Source organism: Triplophysa dalaica, chromosome 24, assembly GCF_015846415.1.
Source record: "Triplophysa dalaica isolate WHDGS20190420 chromosome 24, ASM1584641v1, whole genome shotgun sequence".
In the NCBI taxonomy this organism is placed as follows: Eukaryota; Metazoa; Chordata; class Actinopteri; order Cypriniformes; family Nemacheilidae; genus Triplophysa; species Triplophysa dalaica.
Window position 1 is genome coordinate 13519689 of NC_079565.1, and position 19706 is coordinate 13539394.

The following is a 19706-nucleotide window of genomic DNA, read 5'->3' on the forward strand; positions in this document are numbered from 1 at the left end:
AGGCCATTTTGGAGCCTGTACAGCAACGTTTCCCAACAGGTGGGTCCCGGCCCACAAGGGGGCCTCAGCGAGCTCTGTGGGGGGGGTCGCGTCATATTTTAAAAAGTGTTGAGCAGTGTGAATTAAGCCTTAATGATTAAAGAGAGCGATCATATTACATTAGATCATTTTATCTACGATCCCCTGTCTGACCAAATATGGACACATTTGTAATTCGTCCTCCACAAAAATGACAGAGTCCCACTGATTCGCCTACAGCGGCTGACAGTAATGACCGAGGCATATTGGACCCAGGTGAGGAAGCTTCCAGCAATTTGGGTCGCAGTGCTAGCAAAACTGAAAACACGAAATGTAGGAAATACCAAGATGGTTAACTTTTTTCTCCCCTTGCCGTTTCAACACAATACATTCTCCAAAGAGAGGCGCATGCTACAAAAGAAATGGAACCCAGTCTTCGTGGAGTTTAAAAGGTGGCCTTAAATAACGTGAACTTTGTGAAAGCAAGAGCCAGAAACTCTCGGTTATTCACTACTCTCTGCGAAGAGGTAGGTGCTGATTTCCATACCCTGCTGATGCACACTGATGTAAGGTGGCTGTCCGAAGGGCTTGTGCTGATGCGGCTGTTCAGGCTGAGAGATAAGGGTATACAGAGCAATGCAAAGGGCAAACATAAACACTGTGGTTCCGCTTGAACGAGTAGAGGCTTTCAAAAGAAAACTGCAGATATGGAAAACCTGTGTCTCCTTAAAACCAAATACAGGGCCAGACTGACATTTGAGGATGATATGCATCTTGTCCTGTCAAAGATCTCTCCATGCATTGACAAAATTATTACTCAATGCCAGCAGCAATCCTCAAACTCATTGATAAAGCCTCACAAATGACTAGAGATGCCTGACAGAAGTCATTTTGAAAGAGCCTACATTCAGTCTTTTTTACCCACTACAGTGTGAATATTGATATTTTTGCTATTGCATTTAAAAAAAGGCCAATTTATAGGCTACTCCTAGGCTTACATTTTTAAATTTCAAAAGGCCTACTGATGGTTTTGTTGTATTTATATATAGGCTATTATTTATGCTTCCATCTATCTTGTTATAGTAATAAACATATTGTTTGTTTGAAAACAACATTTTGGTCATCCTTACTGCAATATTACAACAGTGTTTATATTGTTAAGTGAAGGGGGGCCCTAAAATATTTTCTTATGAAAAAGGGGGTATCAGACGAAATAAGGTTTGGAACCATTGCTGTACACTACTGCGAGCCATTTGAGATAAATGTATAATGTGTCTTTACCTGCAATGGCTGCTGAGGAGGGGTCCTGCTGGGCCAAAGTCAGACGACTGCGAGCTAAAATATAGTCCCTCTCTAAATCCTTCAGCTCCAATATGTCAATCTGCTGATTTACTGTGAAAAAAGTTTAAAATGTTAAAAAAAAATTACAACATATACATAGAATTTATCATTGCTGTCTTAGTGGCAATAGTTTAGGGTGGCTTGTTTACCTGGACCACCAGACATTTCACCATCATAGTTTCTCTTCGGTGATGCACCTGCTCGCTCATACTAGATTTACGAAAAAAAGTATCCTTCTGAGCTCATGATTCATTCAATACAAATTCAAGAAATAGTTTTAGTCATTTTTTCTCACCATCAATATCCAACCCTGATAAGTTTTTCCATAAAACACAAATAAAGATGCAAATAAACATTTGTAATACAAATATAGCTGCGGGGAAATTATAAGACCATTTTAAAGACAATATCAGTTTTCCTGAATTTACTATTTATGTGTATGAGCTTAGGTAAAATTGTTGTTTTTGTATTAATAACTAACAATATGTGTTTCAGAAAATGAAAACTGGTGAAAAAGGTTAAAAAATAAGAAAAAATAATGTTTTAAAAAATTAAAATATGTTTGTGCTATGAATGTAATCTAATATGTTTAAATCTCACAAGGGAGGTTTGCACATTTTTTTTTTTCAATTAAATGAAAATTCTTGCAATATTTAAAATGTTTTTCCAATTTATTATGGCAAAATGTTAAAATTGTCGTCAGAATGTGATCGTCAAAAGCTGCTGATAGAGCTTCTGTTTAAATGTGATTTTATTCTTATTGTCTTGATATTTAAGCAGCAACAACATGATGCAACATCTGACAATATAATGACATTATTATTTGCATTGTTGGAATGACACATTGTGTTTCAGAGAAAAGTCATATAGGCGTATGAATGAATGAGTATTTTATATATGAATCAATTAATGATAAATACTCACAACTGCTCCAGATGAGGGCTGTACAATCCAAGCATAGTCCTGACGAACAAGCCTCAGACAATTGAGGGCTGCCAGGTAACAGTTCACCTGTTTCTGCAGGCCAAGCAAAGTACGAACCTCCCGTCCCAGACGCATCCCATACTCGAACATAACTGTACCCGCTGAAACAGACATCATCTTTCTGTTAGTTCATGTCCCAAATTTTTGTGAAGAAAGCAATGGGCTAGTTGCACAAGATTGTGGCGGTGAGCTTTTGCGACGCCAGGGTCAGCAGACTAATTTCCGTTCGTATAACATCGAGTAGTTTTGGGTTAGCAATGTAAAGAGAATTTGTCATTACTTTCTTGTTTTTTAGGACAAAACGGCAGGTGTAAAAGCGCCATTTTTAAAAAGCACAGGGGTGCAAATTTTAAACAAGTAAAGGCAGCTTGCTGCCAATGTCTGTATAAAGGTTCTGTATCAAAGCCTTAAGCGTAATTTATGGTCGTGCGTAGCACCTACGCCGTAGGCTGTGCGTTACTCTGCGTAGCCTAAAGTGCACCTCTCGAAAAGTGTAACAACGCGACAACTCAATGCTGACCCTACGCAAGCGCTGTTTTGGTCTGTCTGAACCCCTCCCTCAGGTAAAAAACAACTCTGTGACAGCGTCATGTTCACTCAAATGCATTTCCGATGGAATTATCTAAGTAAATTTGTTATTCTGTATTTATAATCTCAAGCTGCAACAAAAGTTTACTTGCCGAGACACAAGCAACAATTCAGTGTCTTAGGTTTTTTTACAGCAATTGGCCACTTGAAAAACTTTGGTGCAGGTGGATTAAAAAACTACTGGGATCATTCGTACCTTTCCTATAGTTATGACGATTGATATGAAAGGCATAGAGCAGCTCATAGTAGTTATGAGTCATGAGGTCAACCGCTCTTGCACGAGACTCAATGATCCCCACCACCTGAAACAAAGCAGAAATTAGAACAAAATGCATTGATTTTATAATGTAGAATATTTAGACACATAAACGTTATCAGGAAGTTTAAAAGCAGGGCTCAACAATGAGGATGACCCACGGCCAGGTAAGCTTCTGGTCACAAACAAGAAAATCTCATTTGCTGGCCAGGGGAATAAAAACACTTATTGTTGAGCCCTGGAGGATGGTGTACTGATGTAAAGATACCTCATCGTGTAAATTAACAAAGGAGAACTGGATGAGATCTCTGAGCTGAGCACGTTCACACAGAACCACCACCAGCTGCCGGAGACAGTCCAGCTGCCTGCAGACACACACATAAAGAGCTCAACACATGTGTGTTACTTTATTAGGGCTGAGATGATGATGATGTCATAGCTCAGTACCTGCTAGAATCCGGGTTCTGGGTCAGAGCTTCATATGCCTGAGTGTTATGACCCAGATCCAGATGATGTTTAAATATACGAGTCCACAGTGCAGCCTACAATACAGTTTATTATTCACATCAAACAGAGATAGTAGAGATAAGCAACACTTTTAACTAGTAGTGTAAAAATGAAAATCTAACATATCACCTAAACATACAGTTATGTTGGTTGTAAGCCTGTGAAAATGTTTACACAGCTTTTTTCATTTATCAATGTCTTTCAGAAGCAATAAAAATACATAAACTGTATTGTTCTCAGGAAATTAAATAAATAATTAACACCAAAATAATTTTCAGGTTAACACCAACCTTACTTTAAAGGAATCGTGTTGCCTTCACGAGCTTAACTGAAGGATCTATCTATTGTAAGAATTGGGAGTCTCTTGATTGTCCTCAAATGTAAACAGATGAATCTCAACATCATACAGTTACTGCTGGACATGAGTCAATTATACAGAAATACTGCAAAGCAAAGATTGGGGAGGACCTAGATCATTTTTCTTAAGATCGGTGGACAGTTTTATGACTCATGACAAACAAGAAACCCTTAAACAACTAGGACAAATCATAAAAACTGTTATTGATTGTGCAGGTAACATCATACAGTATGAATATTCAGGGGAATTCAAACTTTTAACCTAGGTTATTTCTAGAAATTCTGTTATTCTTTGGTGTGAACTTTATGTTAACATTTCTTTTGCAAAATAACTTGTTCAGAGCAGCATTAAATTTAAAATAAACCTTATTTTTTAAATTTCACTTATTTTTCCGAAAAAAATCAGCATTTTCCAGAGTCTGCAAGGGGGATGTTTATATGAAGAGTTTGGTTCCAAAATGAGGTAACATTTGAATAAAAAAAAACATGTTTGTTTGTACAGTTTGATTGATATTAATTGGAATGCACAATAAAAGAAAGAGTTTAGATTTTCTCGTTCTAGAGTTCTCATTTTGGAAATCAACTCTTCATATATATATCACACAAATGTATATCATACAAATATATATGTATATATATATATACACACACACACACTCTCACACACACACACACACACTCTCTCACACACACACACACACACACACACACACAAACACACACACACTCTCTCTCTCTCACACACACACACACACACACACACACACACACACACACACACACACACACACACACACACACACACTCTCTCACACTCTCTCACACTCTCACACACTCTCACACACTCTCACACACTCTCACACACTCTCACACACTCTCACACACACTCTCACTATGGTGGTTTTTCTATTATAGTGTTGAGTTTTCTTATATAAAATAATACATTTAGTTAGTTATAGGTTTCATGTATTCTTAGGAAACAATACTGGGCCTCGTGTATAAGTATGAGCTCATGAACACCTGCATGAACAACAAGCATCTTATCTTAGCTGCACGTACACCACAAATAAGTTTTAATAAGGAAGTTTGGTTTGTCGCACAGAGTCAAGGACGCTGGTATCTCTAAACAGTGAGCTCATTTTAACAAAGCTAATGTTATGAGAGTGAACACTTGAACATCTGCACACACACCAAATATCTTTTAACACTATGATGAACTCCCTACACACTTTTGTAGAGAAGTTTAATTAAATTGCATTCAACCAAGGACACTGGGAGCTCATTATCGCTAAACAATGAGCTCATTTTTAATAAAAACAAGTGTAAATCATCGTCCAAAACCCCCGGAAAAGTGTCAAGATAAAGGGGCACTTTTTTTTGAGAGGCTCACGCTACGTTTAAATCCTAATATGGTAGGCCGGAACTATGAGCGCAGAGAGACGGGCTGATGAAAAAGTGATGTCATATGAAACCTGATTGGAAGAAGACGATGTCATGCACACATGATTGGTTTAAACTGTGATAATAACTTGAAAACGATGTATAAATGATGGAGTCAGATATGTATTCGTTGGATCCCTTCAGATAAACTCTGAATATCCCACTTTGTTTGTCCGGGCAAATAAAGTTTAAACTCTTGGCACCTGGAACCCTTGTCTCTGAGATTTCTTTCTGCGATGGAAGGACGATTCGCCACAACATCTCTCACACACACACACTCTCACACACACACACTCTCACACACACACACTCTCACACACACACACACACACACACACTCTCACACACACACACACACACACACACACACACACACACACACACACACACACACACACACACTCTCACACACACACACACACACACACACACACACAAATGAAGGTAAAAACAACAAAGACAGTTTTTTTTATGTGTTTCTCACAATGAATTGTTACACTGAAACAGATTGACATCACATGCTAATTTGCATCTTCATGAGGTTATTACATTATCACATTTGTATTTAGACTAGTGTTGGCACTTCAGATCCAGAGTCTAAGAGTCAACTGTAAATGAGTCATATCCGCATAACTAAAGACACTAGGTGGAAAGCCTGCAACATTAAGTCAAAAATCACGGCGTCACCGGAATGCAGGAACGGAGACTAGAGGCTGTTATATGATTGGCTAAGGTGCCACACTTGACCCATGTTACAGATACGCTTTCTCCAATTGCAAGGCTCTATAGTGCGAGCAATTTGGTCACAAATGCGACCTTATTTTTCAATGGTGCGACTAAAAATAATCAGAGGTCCCACCGGTGCGACCAGCCGTTCGAGAAAAAAAAAAAAAAGTCTCCGCAACTCTGAATGTCTCCCTGTGATCCAACGACAGACACTCCCTTTGATCTAAACCAATCATAGATAGTGAAGGGCGGACCCCCCTCTGATTGGCCGTGGTCCAGATATTTCTTTACGTGTGTGTACCAGAGGTCGCGTTAAACGAAAATTCTCTATCATTGACAAAAAAAATTACCAGTGACGGAAATATTTGAAGGGCGACCGTCATTATGGCGGATTAAAATGAGGGCAATTTGTAAATCCCCTTTTCCCTTCAGCGTGATATTGCAACCTGTCATTGTTACTGACTAGACATATGTGATGTGATCTGGGAAAACCCGTCGGATGTAGCGCTGAGACGCGGGAAAGACAGTTCACCTATCAAAATAAACCACATAACAGGAAGAATGGAGCTCCCAGTCTGCAGCACCAGGAGTTATCCCCGCTCCGCTGCTCACGCGAGCCGGACCGCGATTGCAAAACATACAAGTGATGATCAAAAGTCAAGAGACTATGCACATGATAAACAACGTAAAACTTGCTTCACTGCTTAGTAGTTGTTGTCCGTAATGTTTGTTAGTTTCCTTGTGTGGTGATAATTGCAGAACTCTCCTTCTGTAAGTGTGCCCTGCACCATTTTCATTACTTTCGTTTTATTCAAACGGTTTTGTACAGTATTTTTATAGACTTCAACACTAGGAAATGTTTTATTTTACTAAATTGTTATAAGAGTAAGTGACTTACCACTGTAAAGTGACGTTTACTTGTGATACTGGACTGTTGTGCTTTTATTTTCATAACTTTAAACACATTTTTCTCCAAATTCCGTTCCTAAAAATCATAGCGCTTCAGCCGACATCAGCCATAACTTTAGTTACATACACAAGATATGAGCAAAATATAAATTGATTTGGAAAGGGCTTGAACATGGTATCAATACTGTAATAGCCTATACAAATTTGCACCATGTGTTGGGTTTTCCCAGATCTAATCGCATATTAACATTAAAAGATTAAATATATAAATGAATATAAACAACAACGGCTTTATTGGGCATGCGGTTTTATTAAAATACAACAAAGTTCCGAGACGCAAGTACAGCGTGATGACGTCACGAACATACTAATTACCACCTAACGCCACCTTGCACCATAGTGACGGGTAATAATAGATTATGATGGATTTTTTACCAGCCTGTCAGTCAAAATGACGGACAATAAAAAAGTGTAGCCAGATTGTTAGTTAATCATTTACAAGTAAATTTTGCCTATATGGACATTTAAAAAAAAAAGTGAACTGGTAAAACCAGTTAAATGTTAAATGCGTTAAATTCGATGCGGTCGAAGATTTGGGTGCACCTAGGCGCAACAGTTCAAGCAGTGCAAAAGTTAGTGTAGAGCCCTGAATTGTAAGTATTACAGAATTAAGAGAAATAAGAAGATATAAACAAGAGATAAAACTAAGATCAATATTGATGACACATTTTCTAGATGGAGAGAGATAAAATGTTTGTTGTCTGTTTAAGCACATGTTTAAAGAGGTAAGTCACAAGTTCTGCCTTTTCAATGACAAATGACATCAAGCGCATCTTAGAAGACCTCAGCAATGATTGGTTGGGGAGGCAACGTCCAAGTCACAAGAATTTAGAAGTCAAAATGACATAATCTGACAGTGGCTAAAAAAAATATTGTGTGGTCTGATCTTAGCATAAGTGACAGCACTAAAAACCAGAATGCGGTTACTAAATAAATCTTAGTAGCTCTAAGTAAAGCTCGGAAGTAGGTGTACAAGTAGTCCATCTAACTGTACATTACTGAAAACAATGATTCACTTACCTGACTTCTCTCATCATTTACAGCTTCAGATATGGCCAGTGTGGCTGAATGAATCACAAGCTCTGGCAAACCAATATCTTCCAATAACCGCAGAACCTTAACAAATGAAAAATCAGAAATATTATATCTTAAAGTAACCCCATTATGTTTTTCTCTTTTTTAGTGAGTAACGTGTGAAATGCCTGAGCCCCGGGGTATATTTACTTCCATGTTTCCTAACTCCGTATAAACAGCTTCTAAATCTCTATTCGGTGTACTGTAAGAGTAAACGAAAAGCTGCTAAATACAGAACATACACATTGAAATTTAATTTGGAACTGAAGATTTTAAGATTTTAGGGGATGATAACTATCATTGGCAGTTAGATGACCTGCCGCTGTTGCTTAAAGTTTTTATTCGCTGATGTCGGACTGCAAATTTGATGCTCTCTCTAAAGGTGCGCTAGTGGCCAGGATTAAAAGCATATATTTCGCCGGATTGATTAGACTACAATATATATTCTGATAAGAACAGAAAACAGTCCATTAATATAGCAAATCATTCAGAGGCTGCTCAGTACCGCAGTGTATTTTTGTCTGCAAACCCCAGAAACTCATTTTAGCCATTCCAGTTCTATAGCACCAAATGCCAATGGGTTTTTAATGGGTTTTTGGTTAAATGCCTAAAATAAGGTCTGTTTTTAACAAAACATCTAAATATTTTTTACATTTTATTCTATGACATAAAACACACCAGTTATAACCTGTTTGTGTTTTTTAAAGCTTTATAGTGTTTTTAAAACAGTTGCTAAAAGCAACTGCATCCTTTTGCGGGGACACAGCATCACACATAAAATCTCACCAAAAATGAACACAGATTAGGGCTGAAACGATTAGTCGACATTGTCGACACAAAAAATTGTTGACAAATATTCTTGTTGTCGAGTAGTCGTTTGATTACGTGACTTAATTTAAGGGCCTGCAATATCACAATTTGACCGCTGCGGCACTGTAGCGCTAGAGTGTAATGCTGCCTTCCCGAATGCTATCGCAGTAGAAGGACACACAGCGAGAATTATAGCAGAGTACAAACAAATGCGAACTAAAGTGTGGGAAAGCTTTACCAAATTGAAAACAAAAAATGCAGTTGTGTGCAATGCATGCAAGGCGGAACTTGCCTTTCATGGCAGTACATCCTGCATGCTGGAGCATTTAAAAAGGAAACATCCCGGAGCAGGAGAGAGGCGAGAGTTCTCCATCTAGAGCTAAATAACTAACTTTGCGGTAAATCTTTTTATGATAGAATGCAATAATAATAGTAATGATAATAGCAACAATAATCAAATAATTACAGTAATGTTATTATTTGTTTTGCAAAGTATACAGCTTTGATCGAGCATAGGAGTCAAGCCTGTTTTGATTATTATAACACTATAAGGTATTACATGAGAGGAAAATGATTATAAGAGAGGGACGTAAAGTTATAGGAGTCTTATATCTTGCCTTTATTTTTTAAATATTCTCTTCTTCTGCTTTTTTTCACTAACTCTTTCACCCCCATTGACGAGTTATCTCATACAGCAGGTGGCGCTGTTACACACCTTTGGGGAAAAGTACAAAATCCCAGAACCTAGAACGTATATTTCTTATTGGTTTTTAATGATGGTTCGGAGTGTAATCTCGGAATCTTTGACAAAAAAATGTTAATTATCTCAGATGTTTAATTAAAGTGATGCATTTTTGAAGAAACCTACCCACAACTAAGGAGTGATAAAAAAAGAACAAATGAAGATAGAAGAATATGGTTTCCTTTGTTTAAAAGCAGAGACTGTTCTTTCATTGGACATATTGATTGTCTATATATTCTTTACAGAAAATGTACTGTGAGTCATTAAAGTTTGGTTAAAATGTTAAAAAACGCTGCCGTAGGCTGGCAACTTAAAAAAAAGGCTGTCGGGGAAAGAGTTAAACTGAACTGTTGTCATAGAAATGCTGCTTAATGCTTCTGTCAAGAGATTTGATTGCATTTAAAAAAAAAATTTGGTCTGTAATGTAACTGATTTATTTTTTTATTTGTATTTAAATGTTTGTAGAGAGCTTTTTGTGTGATTCAAGTTGGACAGATTCAGCAACCAGTTGGTTCAAGTTCAAATTTCAAAAGCTGAATTGATCTTATTCATTACGTAAATGATGTATAATTCAATTTTTTAACTAGTTGCAAAAGCTGAATAATCATTAAAAACGTACCGATTTGTCATCGGAATAATAGACGATTAGTCTATTAATCGGTCGAAAAATCGTTTGATGCAGCCCTAACACAGATATCTAAAAACCTGGATTGAGATTCATTCACGGAGGAACTACTAGAGTAACACAGCAGAATCTGTCAGCGGTTGTGGTGGGCAGGGTGTAAGCCGTGTGACGCCAGTATGCTCGGAGAATGCCAACAGCCTGTTCAATGGGACTGTTGAGGGTTAAATGCGGATATAAATGGGTGGATTTTTATTGATATAGGGTGGTTCTGTGCTCATATTGCCAACACACATTTATGTGTGTTATGCAAATTTAAGTAAAAGTGAATTTTTCACAGTGCTCCCCTTTAAGTGTGCCATTATATAAGTAGGAATAACGTATTTTCTGTATGACTTCTGTACGCTCACATTTTTCTGGAGGAATTTTGGCACACTGTTCTTTACAGTGGTGCTTCCATTCATTGAGGATTGTGGGCATTTGCTTATGCACAGCTCTACTTAGGTTTCGCTATAGACTGTATAAGACATGGAGGTAGTGCCCTTGATGTCACGCATAGGTTTGGAAAGAGTATTTTGAAGAGTGGGCTGAGCCAACAGTCACCATCTAGACAGTGCGTCAACTAAATTTAAGGCTTAATATAATTTAAATGAATGAGTTACAGTATAAAACAATCACCCCGTCACAGTTGTCATGAAGGGTAAATTAGCTACTGTATATAGACCAAAACCACTTTTTGTGACAGGCTATAAACATATTTTTTTCTGCTGTAAAGTTGGGCATTTTTACATGAGAGGCTATTGAATTGACCCCCTTCTGGAACCTGTATCTAGCGGCCAGTCGATGAATTGAAGTTTAAGTTACTTCCTTATTGATTTAATGTGAGAGATCAGAAGGTTGCCACTCAGGCTTTGCCACAGTATTTCACCCAAGATGAGGTCTGGACTTGACAGGGCCGTTATTCTGGATTTGCCATTATTCTTTGCTTTTTAGCCATTCTGTCATAGATTATAGTCCTGTTGCATGCCAAACACTGGCCAAGCTTTATCTGTTGGGACTTATGTGCACAAATTGAGCGATAAGGGTCCTTTCCTTTTAACCAATGGCCTTTTCGTTTTGGCATATTTTTTGTTAAATAAATAATGACCTGGTGTTGTTGTTCATCCAGGTTGTTTTTTCCTCATTTTAAGGCCTGCAATGGACCAGATGTTTTTACTATGTCCTGATGCAGAACAATATAAAATGAAATAGGGCGTCATTTCCTTTTAACATGACTGTAGGTGGTACTCAGTGTTGGGTGTAACTAGATACTAAGTAATTAGTTACTGTAATTTAATTACTTTTCCCTTGAAAAAGTAAAGTAAGGGATTACTCATATGTTTTCTGTAATTTAAATACAGTTACTTTTGATGTTATTAAACTAAATACTTTGTTAAATTTATGCGTGTGCAATAGCGTAATTGACTTCAAAATTCAAAGTCTTACTTTAAAATCCGTGCTTTAATGTATAATTCTCACATTTGTAATACTTTGGTCAGTTAATAATATTATTTGAATGAATTAAATAAGCCGTTTCATGTATATTCTTGAATCACTTAACTAATCAAGGTTGATGTAGGATATAGAAAGTAATTAGTAATGAGTAACTAAATACTTTTTGGACAGAGTAATTCGGACAGTAATCTACATTACACTATTGAATATCTAATGAGTAACTAGTAATTAATTACTTTTTCACAGTAACTTACCCAACACTGGTGGTACTGTATAAATCCATGAACATGTACAGAATCAGAGGGACAGAGAGTCCCTAAAAATCATCAGTGTTATGGATTTTCATCCCACCATTTAAAACATCTTGAAAGGACATTTAAAATGTATTACTTTTAATATGTTTAATCTACAAGCATTTCTCCTGTCGGCATGAAACTAAACTCTTTCCAAACCTTTTTTTTTTAAGTTGCCAGCCAGAGCCAGCGTTTTTTAACATTTTCAACACAATCAAAATGTTCTGGCCGACAGCTGTGACTGGTCATGTGTACATTTTCAGCCAACGTATTTTGAATACCACTGCGCACCCTGTTCTCGCAGATGGAGACAGGGTATGAAAGACGATACCATGGTTGCTCTCTTTCTTTTGGACAAGGTATGTACATGCTTAGAGAGGAATTTAATGGATATAGTTTGTAATTTGTTGCATGGATTTACGAAATACATTCAAGTGTTTGGAGTAGTCGTGACATTGGATAGCAAATTGCATAGAGGGTGGGATTATAATTTCAGTGCTAGCAGGCTAAAATTAGCACCTTTCCAAATCAACCACCCCACCTTTAAGATGCGATCGCTTTCTGTGAAATGTAGGGCTGGGATTGATTTTTTTCCATCTGGGAATTGCTTAAATCATTGAAAGTTAGAAGCCTGTCCACTGGACAGTCAGAATAGTACCACTCCCAGGTCTAGGGACAGTGGAGGTTTTTGATGAAAGATTATGAGGACACATTGAATAAAAAATTGACCTGCATTGACAGATCATTCATAAAAAAAAACATAAAAGAATTGAGTTTGATTTCATGGTGGTTTTATAAACGCACTGGCTGCCCGACTACATCCCCTTAATCATCTAACAGTCCTCACCTTGTTATAATAGAGTAATCGCGGGGCGGTGGTGGCTGTTTCATCATCCGATCCCGCAAGTTTCATTAAAAACTCTTCTTTTTCCACCTCAGCCGCTGCTTCCTGGAAACAGTGCAATGCCTGAAACCACAACAAGCATATATTACACATCTGAAGGTTATACAACTGGGCTCACAATTATTCAACCTCGAGGTAAATATAATCAAGGAAGGCTGTAAAAGTAAATCTGCTTGAAAATCTTTTGGATCTTTTCTTGAAAATTTTTACAAAATTCTAACCTTTCATTGGAGAATAAGAATTTTAAATGAGGGGATGTCATTATGAAATAAATGTTTTTTTTGTCTTCTTTAACAAACCTCTTAACAACTCTGACTAACAACTCTGAGTCTTAACCTATACTGTCTAATGAGTTTGGGGAACACATGACAAGAGAATGCCATTAATAATGGCATTTTGCCAACCAAGACAGAAAATTAGTCCCAAAACATTAAATATACAGTATAAGATTTAATTTTACACATGGGGTACTTTTGGTCCCTTTGTGAACCAAACCCATCTTGAGTGATTGCTGTAAAGAAAACCCTCATTTTTTAAATTCATATGACCAAAGAACCTGTCCTGTTTCAAGTTCCATTAGTGTCAGTTAATTTTCAAATGCTCTATGAATGTCAGATGATTTAAAAAAATAATATTTACTTAGGGGATGAATCATATTGAGCCCAAATGTAGTATATAACACATAGACTCCTTAGCAACAGATAAACAACACTGATTCAGAAGCTCTTCCTGTTTAAGTTGAGTATTTAACGTATATAATTAGGATTTTTCAATGATGCTTGTTTAAAATTTCAATTTAATTTAGTTGGTTGTATATAAAAAAAAACAGAGAAACTGGTCCAAGGGTGCATCAGGTCCTCAAAAGACAATGCTCGACAACCTATAAGTGTGCTCCAGAAGGTGAAAATTCAGTTCAGAAAAATGAATTCTTCCCAGTGAATAACAAGATGTCCAGGCTCTCGCATAAAAATGTAGCTATTGAAAAAGCCTTTATTTACAGGGCTACATGTTTAAAACATCCACGCGTATAAGCCCTTTGTCAGGGTGTAGAAAGAGAGCAATCAGGAACAGGAAGTATTTCAATAGAATCATATATGCCTTAACCTTATTTTTTTTGCTGACCACTTGATGTCTCTTAAAAATTAAAAAGAGAAAAAGGGAGGGAAAAAAAGGTATAAAATGTAAAACTTTCAAAGAAAAAAAATGAATCGTTAAATATTTTTTTTTTCGTTGCTGTGACAATAAAGTACGAATATAACCCAAATAGTAACTCAAGTAACATCAAAATTCCACAAAATTACAAAAATTTAAAATAAATCACTATCTTCATTAAATCCAGGATGTGAAACATTTCACACATCAATCTGTGAATCCAATAACTTTCTTGTTGTTTTATCCTTCTCAATCTGTCTCCACCTGCAGCATTTAGTGACATCTCTTCTTTACCAATTACATTCAAGGAGCTATCTTCCATGTTTAGCCTGTGTGTAATGTTTTGCAATAGGATAACGCATATATTTTTATTTTACTAATGTTAAGATACGTGATTCTGAACTATTTCCAGGTCTTGATTGCTCTTGTTTGAAACCCTGACAAAGTCCTGCTATGGCCAATGCACATCTGTGTTTTTAAATAAAGGCTTTTTCAAGAGTTTTCAACAACCATTTTTCTCAGTTGGTTGTTTTTGGCTTCATGTTTGTGTAGTGGTAAAGAAATGAAACAGGAAGTGCTTCTGGACTAGTGTTGTTTACATCTTGCAAAATGGTCTATATACAGCGGGAAATATTAGGCCAAACCCCATTTGCTTACAGTAGACCGTCGTAAAGACATTTCTGCTTCAGGATATTGGTGTTAATCAATTACAGGATATTTTGTAAAACCACAACAGTTTTTGTCATTTTCTATCTGAGCGGTGTCCATACATTTTAAAAGTGAACATACTGTTGACAGACCACAGGTAGCAAACCACTGTTTATACAGGGAAATTCTTACCTTCTGACCCTCGCCATTAGCCAGATAACACTGACCCAAAACAAAGCGACAGGATCCCACATTCACCTGGCACCACGGCCCAACTAATCGAACATATTCCTACAGAAAGACAGGACATGGTTAGATGTTTTTATTACGTAGGAATGATCCAAACCAAATATATATCATAAGGCATACATATTTAGGCATTTGACAAACAGACCTCAGCGCCAGTGCTTGGGTATCAGATAAAATGGCATTGTGCCTAAGACTTAAATGCATCGGTTATCATCTAAACAGCATCAGGACTAAGCTCTCGCACAATCAGGCATCAGACCAAACAGCCTAAGATTAATTTGAATCATAGACAAAGCTGCTTGCAACCGTCACAATAATGGCAAGGTTACATTATTGCATGTATACATTAGGTTATTTATACATTTATGAGCAAAACCACAAAAATAAGATTATTTTACTGATGTATTATACGACTATGGTTTTGGTTATTTTTTCGTATACTTCATTTGTTGTTGCCTGCGTGTACTGGTTTTCTGAAAGATGATTGAAATAATGATTAATTTAGGAGAGATTGAGATTGTTTCCCCTATGCAGTATTTGACCTATGAATGAATACAGAGCATAATTTCTGTTATTTTGATATGTATCTCCAGTTTGCATTTCCTGCCAAAAAACATAATTTTTATCAGAAATTTTAGAAAAACTTTGTCAGAAGTTCACTGAATATGAACAAAAATGCTAATTTTACCTAAACACAAACCTATAAATAGTTAGTTTTAAAATCAGGAAAAACAGTCTCTGAAATGGTCTCTTAATTTTTTCCACGTCTGTATATTGTAGTAGAGTAGGCGGGGCGAGACCGTGGTTCGAGTCCGGTGAGTAATTGTGAATTAGCGCCAGCTGTGCGCACACCGGGCTCGAATCACGTAGGAGATGGGAGCATAAAAGGAACGAGCGACCGGACCGTCGAAGAGAGAGGACCGGGCCCGAACTTGTGTTTGTATTTATGTTTATGTTATTTCGCCGGCGGTCGTCCGTGAGGGGCCGCCGGCTGTCTTTATTTCTGTTAATAAATGTTTAATGTCTGCCGGTTCCCGCCTCCTTCCTTCCCTTTTATTGAGATTTGTTACATATATATATATAGTAATAAAAACATACAGATATATCCCAAAACATAAAATTACAACGAAAAAAGAAGTCACTTACAGATCCTCTTATAAATGCACTTTGTTATAAACTTAAGCAAAAACAGACATGAAAAGTACTTTGTTCATCCAGCGAAGGTGAGGCTAATCATACATTTATTGAAAAACAACACATATCCGGACAGTTTTTATTATTTGAATGAAAAATTGTATTGACATGCATCCAATTTGTGGTCAATATATAAATTATAAATGAAATCTATGGAGGACAAGAAATGACTTAAGTATAAATACATAAATTAATATATTAATACACGCATAAATAAACAAATATATACATTCATAAATAAATATATTAATTCATGCATAAATGTATAAATAATTAAATAAATGAATCAATAAATATATAAATGCGTAAATACATGTCAAAAATATGAAGTACATTTTTGTAATACTACATTTATTTCTGCATTTCTACATTTATTTCTGTATTTCAACATTTATTTCTACATTGATTTATGCATTTCTACATTGATTCATGCATTTTTAAATTTATTTATGCATTTCTAAATGTATTTATTTTTGTTTTTCCGTTTCCGTATGTTAATAAGGTAGGCTTTCCACTCTCAAAACATGATTGGTCAGCTCTAGTACCGCTGCAGCTACTACAAGCCCTGTTAAAGCTGGAGAGGGTTTTAGAATGATTGCAAATGATTTATGATCTTTAGCATATATCATTGATCTTCAACCACGAAACAGAATGTAGAATGTGTTGCTAGGTTGAAGATCAATGATAATTGCTAAAGATAAATAATTAGAAATCGTTCTAAAACACCCGCCAGCTTTAACAAGGCTAGTAGCAGCTGCAGCGGTCCTAGAGCTGACCAATCATGTTTTTAGAGAGGAATAGGACGCCTACCTTATTAACAAACGGAAACAGAAATAAATAAATGTAGAAATGCATAAATCAATGTAGAAATTTAACACCTGATGCCATTTCTAGACTGAGGATGATTCATCTAAGGCCTGTTTTGCTGAAAACTGATGCTTTATTGTCTAAGGAGCGATGCCGTTTTAGATCTGACAATGTCCTAATATGCATGCTGTTCCATCATCTTTAGACAAGATTGTGAGAGAAAACGATTGATATTTTACATTTATTCAGCAATATAAAAAAAACATACCAGCACTAATTTCATACAGTACCTGACGTTTTATGCCTGAATCAATGAGTACAAAACATAAATTTGTGTTGCATTTAATTTCTATAACATAATTTGATTTATCATTAATTTGATGTATTTACTAACATTTTGATACATTAATAGGGCTGAAACTACTTTAACTGTATTTGCACATAGCACAGGTGCTACAGAGTTTTAAGTTTTTTTTAGCACAGGCCAAACAAGAGCACATAAAAAGGCAGGTAACTGACAAAGGATATTCACGTTACGTACGAAATGTACACATTAGGGCCATCTAATTTATAGATTACCTAATATTTTTTCTTCTTTTTTAATTTTAACTTTTTTTTTTTTTTTTTTTTACTGTACAATAGTAATACCCATATATTTGTCCACATATAATACTGTAGTATGCTATAGTATTTACTATAGTAAGCAGCTGTAAAATTCCTAGATACTTTTGTGTTTTTGAGCCTACTACAGTGTTTACTATAGTTTATCAATTTGCTACAAGAATATTACAATTTACTATAGGAAATACTTTAGTATACTACATTTTTCATCTGGGTTTTCAAGATAGTCGGACCTTTATTGTGGCGGGTCGTCAGGAAGACGTTCGAGTTAAAGTGCATTTTGGACGATAGCTTTACCCAAACTGTGAAATGCTTGTGAAATGAACTTCGTCTCCAGAGTTGCTCTGAGAGTTCATGTCCTCATACAGTGGGATTCAGACAAATCCACGAGCATTACGCATGTAGTACGTTTCACTGTGTAACTTGATCAATATGCAGAACAGGCAGATGACATTTAAATAGCAGGATCCTGCTTATGGACTCGGAAATAGACAATAGTGGTGCGCCATCAATTAATGTGACAACATAAATGTGACAACACATTTTTTTACACAAACAATCGACTTTGTCTAATGTGCTTTACATGTAAAACTGTATCGCACATGTGCTTCACTGGTAAATTCATTTTGAAGACAGACCTTTATTGTCGCACTGTACACCCTCGCATTTATTAAAATTATGTTTTAAATATTTATTAATTTATTCTTATTTTTCATTACTGTTGTTTAATCATATGTTGGGTGCTGTACTGTCTTTATAAGAAGATATGAGTCTTCAATGGTCTCTATCTCAAAGTTCCTAATAATGTCAGGAGACGATGTTGTGAAGCAGTAATTTTCCACTACCTGTCAAATCTGTTTCTAGTTAGACAGAAAGTCAGAGAGAGCATCAATAAATGTAAAATATATATATATATATATATATACACAGTGAGGAAAATATTTATATGATCCCCTGTTTCTTTGGACGTTTGCGTGCTTACAAAGAAATTTAGGGTCTATCATTTTTAAGGTAGGTTTTTTTTTTAATGATAAGAGACAGAATATAAAAACATTCAGGGCAAAAGGTTTTATATAAAGGTTATAAATTGATTTGCATTTAAGTCAGTGAAATAAGTATTTGATCGCCGGGCAAAACCTAACTTTGCCCTTGGTGGAGAAACCCTTGCTGGCAAGCACAGAGGCAAGACATTTCTGATAGTAAATCAGTAAATGTTTCCTCTGTAAATCTTTAAGGTTTCTTGGCTGTCGCTCAGCAAATTGGAGTTTAAGCCTCCGTTACAAATTTCTATAGGACTAGGATCTAGAGACCGGGTAGGACATTTAATGTGCATTTTATTGATCATCTTTACCCCATTCGGGAAATCTTGCAGGGAGATTGCAATTGATAGTTACTTTGCATATCATCTATTTCCAAATAATCGCACCAAAAGATGCCTCCTTCTCACCAAGCTTCTGTCTGTTGCTTATTCAAGGTTTTTGCAGGTCCAAAATCTTGTCCCTGACAACCTTTGATTAGTCTTGACCATGGTGGTGGAGAGGTTGAAATGGAAGAGACAGATTCTGTTGGCAGGCATCTTTTATATACGTGACAAGCTGATTTAGGAGTAGTGCCTTAAAGTTACAGGACTGTTCTGTGATTCATCTAGGCACATAACCAATCAGTGGAGCCAGAATTATTTCTGGTTGGTAGGGGATCAAATACATATTTCAATGACTGAAATGCAAATCAATTTATTACCTTTATATACATTTTTTCCCCTATGAATTTTTTTGACATTCTGTCTTAAAATAACTTACGATAAAAAGCATACACCTAAATAAAAAGGCAACCTTACAAATCAGCAGGGGATCAAATAATGATTTCCCTCAATGTATATATATATAAATATATATATAAATATATATATA

General features: G+C 36.2%; 1 protein-coding gene across 2 annotated transcripts in view; it reads right to left on the bottom strand.

Moving 5' to 3' along the window:
- nup160 (nucleoporin 160) overlaps positions 1-19706 on the bottom strand; it is a 70250-nt gene that overhangs the window by 10577 nt on the left and 39967 nt on the right. For both annotated transcript variants that reach the window (XM_056739877.1, XM_056739876.1), the window contains exons 21-29: positions 15118-15216; positions 13069-13188; positions 8207-8302; positions 3635-3729; positions 3456-3552; positions 3128-3233; positions 2284-2444; positions 1509-1569; positions 1300-1410 (exon numbers count right to left, since the gene is read on the bottom strand). In XM_056739877.1, the coding sequence (XP_056595855.1) occupies positions 1300-1410; positions 1509-1569; positions 2284-2444; positions 3128-3233; positions 3456-3552; positions 3635-3729; positions 8207-8302; positions 13069-13188; positions 15118-15216 (946 nt within the window). The remainder of the gene's footprint in view (positions 1-1299; positions 1411-1508; positions 1570-2283; positions 2445-3127; positions 3234-3455; positions 3553-3634; positions 3730-8206; positions 8303-13068; positions 13189-15117; positions 15217-19706) is intronic.